An 11707-nucleotide genomic window follows, 5' to 3' on the forward strand; every position below is an offset into this window, starting at 1 on the left:
TTGAAATATTCACCTTGTGCAGTAATACACCGGTCCCGGCGTTCCTGCCACTTTTGGAATCTGGCCTGGAAGTCGTTTTCCATAAATAAGTTGAGAACTTTCTGCAATTCACTCTGGGTCTCAACAACAGTGACCTTTGAGCTGCATTTTCATCTTGGGGAAAAGATAGAAATCAACAGGGGCTAAATCTGGTGAATAGGGTGGGTGCAGAAGTGATACCATGTTGTTTTTGGCAAGAAACTCACAAGTGAGGGGAGTTCAAAGACAGAGTGCATTGTCATCGTGAAGAATCTAATTCTTTGTGCTCCACAGATCCAGTCACTTCCGCTGAATGTCCTCCTTCAAACCTTTCAAATTGTCACAGTAGAACTCTCGATCGATGGTCAGGCCCTTGGGGATGGATTCTTGATGCACAATACCACATTTCCAGTGGGATGGGGTAACGCTTGTGGCAAGTCTTCCAGGGACGTTCTTCTGCTTTTGAAGTGCCCCATGCCTCTTGAAACATTGCATATGACCCATTGCCTCATTCTCATAAGCTCATCGAAGCAAGCTCAATGTCTCTGTAGCAGACTTCACAAGTTTAACACAAAATTTCATGTTGGCTCTTTGTTCTTGTCTTTGACAAAATCATGGACTACAGCATATACACGATCACTAAAACACAAATTTCACAACTTGCAAAGTAAACACAAGCAATGTCACTCAGCCCATTGCCACATCAAGGTCACTGCTAGCTCTCACTGTGCACTCAACCATGTGGTGCCATTTGTTGGCACAGAACAGAACTAATTCAGGAACACTCTGATACCACCTCGTATGTATGTTTGTATGTATCATCATCATCATTATCATTTTTAATATCCACATTTCCCATGCTTGCATGATGAATTTGGTTGAGGCAGATTTTCTATGACTGGATACCATCCCTCACTCACCTGTTTCCAAGTAAGTTAATATTTCTCCTTGGCTAAACATGTTTTCATGCAAGACTAGAAACGGATGAGACTGCTTGTATAACTGTGACATTCATTTATGATGTCAGGACAAGGAAACACAAACACATACATACACAGTAATGTTGTTGGCACTCCATCGCTTACGACGTCAAGGGTTCCAGTTGATCCGATCAACGGAACAGCCTGCTCGTGAAATTAACGTGCAAGTGGCTGAGCACTCCACAGACACGTGTACCCTTAGTGTAGTTCTCGCGGATATTCAGCATGACACAGTGTGACAAGGCTGGCCCTTTGAATTACAGGCACAACAGAAACAGGAAGTAAGTGTGAGAGAAAGTTGTGGTGAAAGAGTACAGCAGGGTTCGCCACCACCCCCTGCCGGAGCCTCATGGAGCTTTAGGTGTTTTCGCTCAATAAACACTCACAACGCCCGGTCTGGGAAATGAAACTGCGAGTCTGCTGCCCTAACCACTGGGCCATTGCGTCTCCACAGTTGTACAGTATCCGACCCACAATGGATCAATGCAGGATGCGTCGAAATGATTGTTGAGCAATAAAGCTTCTTGTATATTCCATTTTCCATCTCTATCATTCATTATATACTCAATGTACAATGAGGAATTCCCAATGTAGATCCAATGATAATTGTATAAACACCATGGTTGACGTCAGGTAGCCATATGCAGTGAACATGCTGGACACTCTGTATATACATATATACATACACACAAGTGTGTGTGTGTGTCTGTTTATAGTTGCACTTCTTCCAAAGTTGTTCAGCTACTGGCAGCGGGTGTGTATATGTGTGTGTGTAAGGTCATTTCCTTTGCCAGCAGGTCATCTACTGGGTTTGTGTCTTCAAAGATCTATGTAATAAGGTAAATCTAATTTGAAAACCAGTTAAGGGTTAGCAACAAAGAGGTTGTAAACCAATGTCTTGTTAATATATCTTGTATAACCAGTGCTAGCATAGAAAAAAACATAATTAAAAATGAAGGAATGAAACAAATGAAAAAAGGCAGTGTGAATAGGAATTTCATTTCAGAAATACATGGTACTTTGGGCTACGACAGCCTCACACTGACCAATACTTTTGTGAGTGGAAACTATGCAGAAGCTCATTGTATGTATATGTGTGTGTGTGTGTGTATGTGTATGTATGTATGTATTATCATCATTGTTTTAATGTCCACTTAGACATGAAAAAGTGGACATTAAAATATGTATATATATATATATATATATATCTTTTAAACTTGTTTACTGGAAATGTTTTGAATATGCAAATAATAAGTTCCATCATGCCAGCCACAGTCTAATGATGCTGACTGGTGAACCAGTTTTTTGGGGTTGCAAAGAGCCGTACCATTATAATGTAGGATAAATATAGTAATAACAGCAATAATCCTTGGATGGAATTTATAAACATTTAATGCACCACTAAGCATGTTTCCACAAACCACAGTGGTCAAAAGGGATAAACATCCCTGTTAAACATCCATTAATGTTATATTGCCTGAAGAAATGAATCCATGAAGATGATCAACCCAATGCCTACATGTATACTACAGACTACACTGTAACCGTCCCAGGAATACAGATTGTGATCTTAGAAGATACGTGATTTGTGGAAAGTGCATAGTGATGTATTAAATGTTTATAAAATCCGTTCAAGGATTATTGCTATTGTTACTATATATATACATATATTTATTTGTATTAAGGGCATTACTATACATAAATGCTTCATGCTAGGAGGGACTCTTAAAGTCAAAACTACCATGATAATGTTTATTAAGGTAGTTTTGACTTTAAGAGTCCCTCCTAGCGTGAGGCATTTATGTATAGTAATGCCCTTAATATACATAAAAATATTTATAGGGAATAATTAATAAATTTTTCTCTTATGAGGTTTTTCACGCTAACTACTTGATAAATTCTTATAAAGATTTTATCCTATATTTAAACTGTGTGTGTATATATATATATATATACATACCGGAGTAAGCACATAAAATGTGCAACAAGGTGGAAAAAAGAGTACTCAAATACCAGAGGTAGAGTCTATATATATATTCATGTATAAATACATGTAGTGTCTGTCCACGTTAAGATGTATATCTTAACATGAACACACACACATACACATGTCTCATCATCACCATCGTTTTGATAGCCACTTTTTGATGCCTACCTGGTTTGGATGAAGTTTATTGAGCCAGATTTTCCACAGCTGGATACCTTGCCTGTTTCCAAGTAACGTAATCTTTCTCCATGGCCATGCATATTTCCACAGAATACTGCAAACGAATTACACTGTTTGTGTGACTGACACTCATGTACAACTACTACATGTAGCCAAGACAAGGAAACAAAAATACACACACACACAAGATGAGCTTCTTTCAGTTTCCGTCTACTAAATCCACTCACAAGACTTTGGTCACAACTTAGGTCAGAGTGCTATGCAGTGGGACTGAACCCTGAACCATGTGGTTGGGAAGCAAACCTCTGAAGTACACAACTACCTCTGTCTGCCTGTGTGTATGTACACACACATAGCTACCTCTCCAGCCAGTCTCTCTTTCTCTCTCTGTATATATATGTATGCATATCATTATTCAGTATATTTCTTGCCAATAGAGAAAGAGCCGGTTTCTAACCTAGATCCAAGGCTCCTTCATTGGAATTTCAACATCAACAACAGGGTGGGTATGTAGGTATGCATGCATGTATGTATGCATGCATGCATGTATATAACAAATATTGCGATTCAGTCTTATATAAGCTTCCGTTTATGTTATTTACAATTTTTTTGTAAACATTATAAAAATGATTAATATAGAATAATTACATGCTCAGGCATGTTACATTTCATCGATCAGTAGAGTTAAATGTGTATTGTTGTTTTACGGAAAAAGAGTAACATTAAGACGAATATAACAACTGTTTCTGTTATTTTATTAGATGAGAAAAAAAATGGGGATAAAAACATGTTCATGTTCATAACAAAATGTTCTTTAAATACATTCCTTATTTGTTTTTTGTTTTTTTTTCACAAATGAAAAAATAAAATAAAACTTACTATAGTTCAAAACAGAAACAGGTGTTTGTCTTGATTAAATTCTTTTTTTTTTTTTATAAATGAAAATAAAATAAAAGTTTTTAAATTGCTGAGTTTCAGGCGGCGAAAAAAAAAAACTTGAAAGATGACAGGTATTGAAAACTTTATACCGTCTAAAATATATTTCAACCAAAAATAATATATTACAGTTTAGAGGAATGCATTATTTTTTTTCTGTTTATGTTATTAATTTTTTTAAAAACTTTTTGAGGAGGGTTATGTCAGAATTGATAAACCGAGGGACTAAATTCCTCGTGGAATTTACTTAAGTCCCTTTACGTTTTCTTGTTTAAAATCTTACCTAGGTCCACTTTTGCCTGTCGTCTTTGTAAAATCGATGAAAGTACATGGGTTGATATAATCGATTAAACCTAATAAAGGCAGTGCTACGGTATGGCCGTAATTCAAATGGTGAATTCTGGGTATAACCGACTTAATGGACCTCAGTATTTGACTGGGCTCTGATTTTCTCGACCCGGGTAAGATTTGAACTCAGAACGTAAAGGGAGATAATTAAACAGAACATCATATTTACTCCGTCGATCCACCAATCGGGTCCCTATCCAATAATGATTATAAAAATAATTATAACAGTTAATAATTATAGTCATGAACTTAGGTAAACATAAATATTTTACGTGACTTTCCGCTTTGAATTAATTCTCCACGCTCCAATAGAATAGTGAAGCCAAATGAGGAAGAGGTCCTTGCCCATTTGTAACCAGCTCCAGAAAGGAACTAATTTGGAGCCTTCAATTTCTTCCCAAGTGACAGCTACTTCTGCAATGGTCATTTTAAAATACTGCGCAAGATAAAGAATGTCAACATCGAAAGCCCACCTTTCCACGTGTAAGTTTCGGAACAGAAGCAAAGCGGCCTCTCTACTCAGCAGTTTAAATCCACACTGGGTATCCTTCACACCTCTCACGCAGAGAAACCAAACAACAAAGTGGAAACCGTACATGAGAATAGTCCTAAAGTAGGTCCGTGTGGCTATAGACTCTTTTTCCAAGTGTGCTCGTGAACCGCAAATTACGACCAAATTTGACGGAGTTTTTCGAACTTCTTGCTCTAATTTCTTTTCCAATTTACCCAGATCACTGAACTTAGTGGCTCCATCAGCATCGGCGAAGAGTATTCTTCGACCACGGGACGACAATACTCCTAGACGGATAGCACCACCTTTACCGCGATTTTTCTCAAGCGTTAATACCCGGACTTTATCTACTCCATACTTCCCTACGTACAACAGTCCGGTTTTTGTAGTGTTGTCGTTACTGCCATCGTCAACGATGATTATCTCGTACGTAAAAGCGGGGTTGCTTTTCTGTCGTTTGTTTAAGAAAGCTATAGCTTCGTTCAACATCTGCGGCATTCGCTCTTCTTCATTATATGCAGGTACCACAACAGTAAGGTCTATAGAGGCAGCGTCGATATTATGCAAAAAACGAGACTTTTTGTTGTTGTTTTTCGGATCGACGAAGAACATTTCGGACTCATGACGTTCAAGGCTCGGATGGGGTTCCGCAACGATGTATACAAAAAATAAACATATGAATATCACCAAAACGATGATAATTAAACCGGCGAATAACATCGCCACGTCTGTCGCTATTTGTTGAGTGTTTGTGTCTTTTTGAGTTTTCACAACGCAGAAGAGTTCTACACTCTCCGAAGCTCTCTGGTCTATGTAATTAAAGTGAAGATGCAATGGCCCAGTGGTTAGGGCAGCGGACTCGCGGTCATAGGATCGCGGTTTCGATTCCCAGACCGGGCGTTGTGAGTGTTTATTGAGTGAAAACACCTAAAAGCTCCACGAGGCTCCGGCAGGGGATGGTGGCGAACCCTGCTGTACTCTTTCACCACAACTTTCTCTCACTCTTACTTCCTGTTTCTGTTGTGCCTGTAATTCAAAGGGTCAGCCTTGTCACACTGTGTCACGCTGAATATCCCCGAGAACTACGTTAAGGGTACACGTGTCTGTGGAGTGCTCAGCCACTTGCATGTTAATTTCACGAGCAGTCTGTTCCGTTGATCGGATCAACTGGAACCCTCGACGTCGTAAGCGACAGAGTTTCAACAACAACAACATGTAATCAAAAGCGTTTGTAGTGAGTGATGTTGACATATAGCCTGTCTTGATCTATTCTTCTTGCTACATTAAATTTTAAGCTGTTGACCTGTGGCTGTCACCAATATCACCATCACCAAAAAATATGCCTCTGTTTTTTTTTTTATTATCACCACTCACTTTTCCTTTCTAATTTTGGTACAAGGCCAGCAGTTGATTACATCGACTCCTGCACTTAACTGGAGCACCGCCTTTAGTCGAGCAAATCGACCCCAGGACTTATTCTTTGGAAGCCTAGTATTTATTTTATCGTTCTCTTGTGCCGAACTGCTAAGTTACGGGGACGTAAACACACCAGCATCGGTTGTCAAGCGATGTTGGGGGGACAAACCAAACACAGACACACAAACATATACACACACATACATATATATATATACATATATACGACGGGCTTCTTTCAGTTTCCATCTACCAAATCCACTCACAAGGCTTTGGTCGGCCTGAGGCTATAGTAGAAGACACTTGCCCAAGGTGCCACGCAGTGGGACTGAACCCGGAACCATGTGGTTGGTAAGCAAGCTACTTACCACACAGCCACTCCTACGCCTAGATATTAAAATTTCTTTTTATATTTCTGATCTTTCTGATGTCTAGGGATGTATAATGATGTGTATGAGTCTGTTTTCTAGAGAACTGAGGTAGCAAAATTACATTATCTTGTGTTACTCAATTTTCCCCAGCCAAATTTATCTTTTATATGGTCAAAGAGAACAGTGATAATTTTCTGAAATAGTGTTCAGATTATGTTAAAATGCTTTTAATGCATTTAGGAAAGGACATTTGCTTAGCTAATATAGTTTTTGTGAGATAGTGACCATTTTTGAAAATACATGGTCTGATCAATAAGTATCCGGACTGTTGCCATAGTAACAAAGCCAAAGCACTTGGCACAGATTGATCTTGAACTCTGCTGTGCAGTTGCACTAAGTTTTAACATTCTAGCTCACTATATATATATATATATATGTGATGTGGTGTGGTGGTGTGTGGTGTGATGTGGTGGTGTTGGGATGTGTGGGAGGTGAGAGTGGGGAAAGCAAGGGTGGGGTACACAGAGGCTTCCTATAGTTTTCTAAGTTGGAACCAAGACCAATAGCAATGATAACCAGGAGCGAGGAAGTTGAAACTGGGACTAATTAGTGTTATTCTTCATAAAAACAGTTAAAATTTCTCCTAACTTTTTCATAATTTTCATGTTCTTCAAGTTTTCTCAGCAAGGCCTTCACCTGTTCACGAACAAAATACATAGACTCTACATTCTTCTGTATTTGTAATTAGATTTCGCATTCCCAGTTTAGTACCTGACATGTTGGTATAGTTCTACTCCATGATCAGAAATGTTTTGTTGAAAAGGTAGGACTAATCAGTCATCATCATCATTATCATTTAGCATCTGTTGTGAGTGAGATGTGCTAAAAATAACAGGTCAATAATCCTTAAATCACTCACCAAAATTTTTTTTTTTGTTTTGGCTTTTACATAATCATACGAATTCCCATGTGTAGGACGTAAATTCTAAAAACTTTTCTAAAAATTATTTACATTATTTACATTTGACAGATATTTGTCCTCATCTTGTTTGTTGCTAACACAACGTTTTGACTGATATACCCTCCAGCCTTCATCAGGTGTCTTGGGGAAATTTCGAACCTGGGTTCTCATTCCTAAGATATTTTTCAACGTTATTATTATTATTATTATCATTATTATTATTATTGTTATTATTATTCAGGTCACTGCCTGGAATTGAACTTGGTATCTTGGGGTTAGTAGCCCGCACTCTTAACCACTATGCCATATGCCTGGGCATATGGCGTAGTGGTTAAGAGCACGGGCTACTAACCCCAAGATACCAAGTTCAATTCCAGGCAGTGACCTGAATAATAATAACAATAATAATAATAATAATAATAACATTGAAAAATATCTTAGGAATGAGAACCCAGGTTTGAAATTTCCCCAAGACACCTGATGAAGGCTGGAGGGTATATCAGCTGAAACGTTGTGTTAACAGCAAACAAGATGAGGACAAATATCCGTCAAGTGTAAGTAATGTAAATAATGTACATAATTCCTCATCTCTTAAATATAGAACTGTATTTTCTAAAATTTCTAAAAAATAAACTAGTTATGAAGAGTTACATGGCATGTTTAAAGCAGAATTCCTCTAATTTTCCTAAATCTTTTGAATCCAACACACATATCAGGGCACCTCTGGTTCTATGATAAACTTCTTGTTTTTGAAGTGATTAGATCAAAATTTCAAAATAATTTGTTCCAAATACTAGATTAATAATGACAAAGTTATTTTGCTAACTTCGTTATTTTCAAAATTAAGTGAAACAAATATATCTAATTTCTCTAGTTCTGATAGACAAGAGCAAAAACGAATAATGCATTCTGTTCTAAAAATTGCAAAATTCATTTCGACTGCTTAGCAATAAATACTTCACACTCAATTGCTAATAAAAGAACAAGGGACATAATTCCACCATACATTGTTAAAGAGTTATGTTACTTCGATATTGGCGAGTTCGGATTAAAGAAAATATTTAAGATAAATTTTGAGAGACAATGAAGGAGCCTGTATGTGGTTGTTGGATGACCATTGCATTAACTGCAACCCAATCACTGAAATAATTCCACTGCGACTGTTCTGAGATGAGGCTGTTGGTCACTGTAGATAGGCTTCAGAGTTTAGGTCATTCCAGTTGTCATTGCCTGGTTGGCTGGTTAATTTGGCTGTTGGTCGAAATTCATGTTCTCTCTTTCTCTTTCTTCCTTCTCTCAGCAGGGAACAAATTTAGCATTGTACAGTACAGCAGAATCAAGCATTCACAACTTCAAAAAAAAGAATTTATCAGTCCATGACCACAGAACAGAGACAGTAAGAAGGATTGGTTTAAACTGTATAAGGAACTGTTAATGGAAGGAACGATAAAGCGTGTTTCTTTGAATGGCTAATAATGAATATTAACACATGGGTCTCAGATTTAATCATTTGCCGGACAAGTACACTTCCAAAATATTTTTGACAGTCAACTAAAATTACTATCATATCTCTTCCAAGTGAGTTCAAACTAACCAAAGATCACTTTAGTGCCCCATCAAGATGACTTGGGGCTAAATTCCATGTCCAACACTTGTAGACATGCTTAGAAAATAATAATAAAAAAAAACACAACACCCATGACTTTCAGAAACGTTTTTTCATGCTCCAAATTGCTGAAGCATGGAATAAACTACCCACATCAGTATAGTTGGCTGTTGCACCACTATATCACTCAAAACTTCCGTGTTTCCTGAAATTTGCCAACAGTACACCTGATGACTTATTCACTGTCCACTTCCTGTGCATTATTCTATAAACTGCTCATACACTTTGGGATATTTTTTTCTGATGAGTTGTAGTACACCTGAGCTTTTAAACATTGAATGGCTATTGGGGTCCACCAGAATAAAATAGTAATCAAAGGGATCCATAGGTAAAAAAATAGCTGAGAACCATCAGTCATCAATCATCTGAAAACGGTTGAGAACCACGCAAGTCATCAGTCATCCTTCAAGGATGAACTAATGGCTCTCAGTGTCCTCACAGACAAACATGGTGCTGGGATAAAATACAAGTAAAATGAATAATTAATTCAGACCCCAAAAAGAAAAAAAAAACACACAACAAAATTTATCTGCAAACATTTTCTTTTCGTTTTTTTTTTTCAATTAATTTTTTTTATTTATTTCGAACCATGTATATATATAATATTTTTAAAAAAAAACTTTTTGTTGAAGTTTTGATCTTTTTTTTCTTTTAATTATATTTCTGTTTGTTATTTTTTCCATTTTTATTTTTTTTTTGTTTGTAGTAAAGGACCTGGAAGGAAACACTGTTATATAATTATTATTATTAAAACATGATATCAAGTAAAAAAAACAAAACAAAAAAAAAACAACAAAAAATCCCAACAAACAATCGATTGATTAATTGATCAATCAATCAGTCAGACAAACAGACATAATGAACACAAGACTTGGAAAATAGTTGCTTAAATAAAGCCATAATATTGATATCATTACTTCGGATAAAAGGCAAAGTCAACACTGGTGAGATTCAACTCAGAATAGTGCAGAAAATAACAACAACAACAACAATAGTAATAATAATAATACTATAGGCACAAGGCCTGAAATTTTGGGGGAAGGGGCTGGTCAATTATATTGACCCCAGTGAGTAACTGGTACTTAATTTATCGACCCTAAAAGGATGAAAGGCAAAATCGACCTCGGCAGAATTTGAACTCAAAACCTAGTGATGGGTGAACTTACCACTAAGCATTTCATCCAGCGTACTAACAATCCTGCCAGCTTGTCACCTTAATAATAATAATAATAATAATAATGATAATAATAATAATAATAGTAGTAGTAGTAATTGTTTCTAATTTAAGCACAAGTCCAACCATTTTGTTAAATTGAATTTAATTTGTACTCAATACTCGACTGGTACTTTATTTTTCTCAACTCCAGAGGGAAGAAAAGGCAAAGTCGATCTAGGTGGGATTGAAACATAGAATGTAAGGAGAATGTAAAGGCATTTTTTTCTTTCAATGCTCTAATGATTCGGCCAATCCATTGCTCTTACTACTACTACTACTAATAATAATAATAATGATGATAATCCGTTCTACTATAAGCACAAGGCTTGAAATTTGGGAAGAGGGGAGTTGTCAACTACATCGATCCCAGTGTTTCACTGGTACTTAACTTATTGACCCTGAAAGGATGAAAGGCAAAGTCGACCTTGGCGGAATTTGAACTCAGAACGTAAAGATGGACGAAATGCTGCTAATCATTTTGCTCAGCACTCTAATGATTCTGCCAGCTCACTGCTTTAAAGAACAACAACAACAAAAATAATAATAATAATGATAATAATAATAATAATAATAATAATAATAATAATAATAATGATGACGATAATCCTTTCTACTATAGGCACAAGACCTGAAATTTGCAGGTAGGGGACTAGTCAATTACATCGACCCCAGTGTATCACTGGTACTTAATTTAACAATCCCGAAAGCATGAAAGGCAAAGTCGACCTTGGCGGAATTTGAACTCAGAACGTATTTTGTCCAACGTGCTAATGAATAATATTAATTAATAATAATGATAATAATTCTTACTAATTTTTGGCACAAGGCCAGAAACTTTGAAGGGAAGAAGTTAGTCAATGCCATCAGCTCTAGTTTTTGACATGTACTTCATTTCATCAACCCCAGAGGAATGTAAAGCAAAGTTTGCTTCAGTAGGATTTGAACTCAGTATGTAAAAAAAAAAATCAGAATAAATACCATACTACATTTTGTTTGACACACCAACTATTCTGCAGATTCACATCTAATGATTTCTAATAAATATTTGTTTTTTTTTGTTTTGATTTTGGCATAGAAACAAAATTTTGAGAGGAGGGTGTTATTTGATACCGTTGAC

At 36.6% G+C, this 11707-nt stretch overlaps 1 protein-coding gene across 1 annotated transcript; it reads right to left on the minus strand.

Moving 5' to 3' along the window:
- Window positions 1-3899: 3899 nt before the first annotated feature.
- On the minus strand, window positions 3900-5816 carry LOC106869719 (dolichyl-phosphate beta-glucosyltransferase). The gene has a single exon (XM_014915565.2). It carries the CDS (start codon window positions 5678-5680, stop codon window positions 4718-4720), a length of 963 nt encoding a protein of 320 aa, XP_014771051.1. The 5' UTR covers window positions 5681-5816; the 3' UTR covers window positions 3900-4717.
- Window positions 5817-11707: the final 5891 nt, after the last annotated feature.

The sequence above is a fragment of the Octopus bimaculoides genome, chromosome 11, assembly GCF_001194135.2.
Source record: "Octopus bimaculoides isolate UCB-OBI-ISO-001 chromosome 11, ASM119413v2, whole genome shotgun sequence".
NCBI classification, from domain to species: domain Eukaryota; kingdom Metazoa; phylum Mollusca; class Cephalopoda; order Octopoda; family Octopodidae; genus Octopus; species Octopus bimaculoides.

Coding starts and splice junctions, on each gene's coding strand:
- LOC106869719 (XM_014915565.2), bottom strand. CDS start 5,680: ATGTTATTCGCCGGTTTAATTATCATCGTTTTGGTGATATTCATATGT.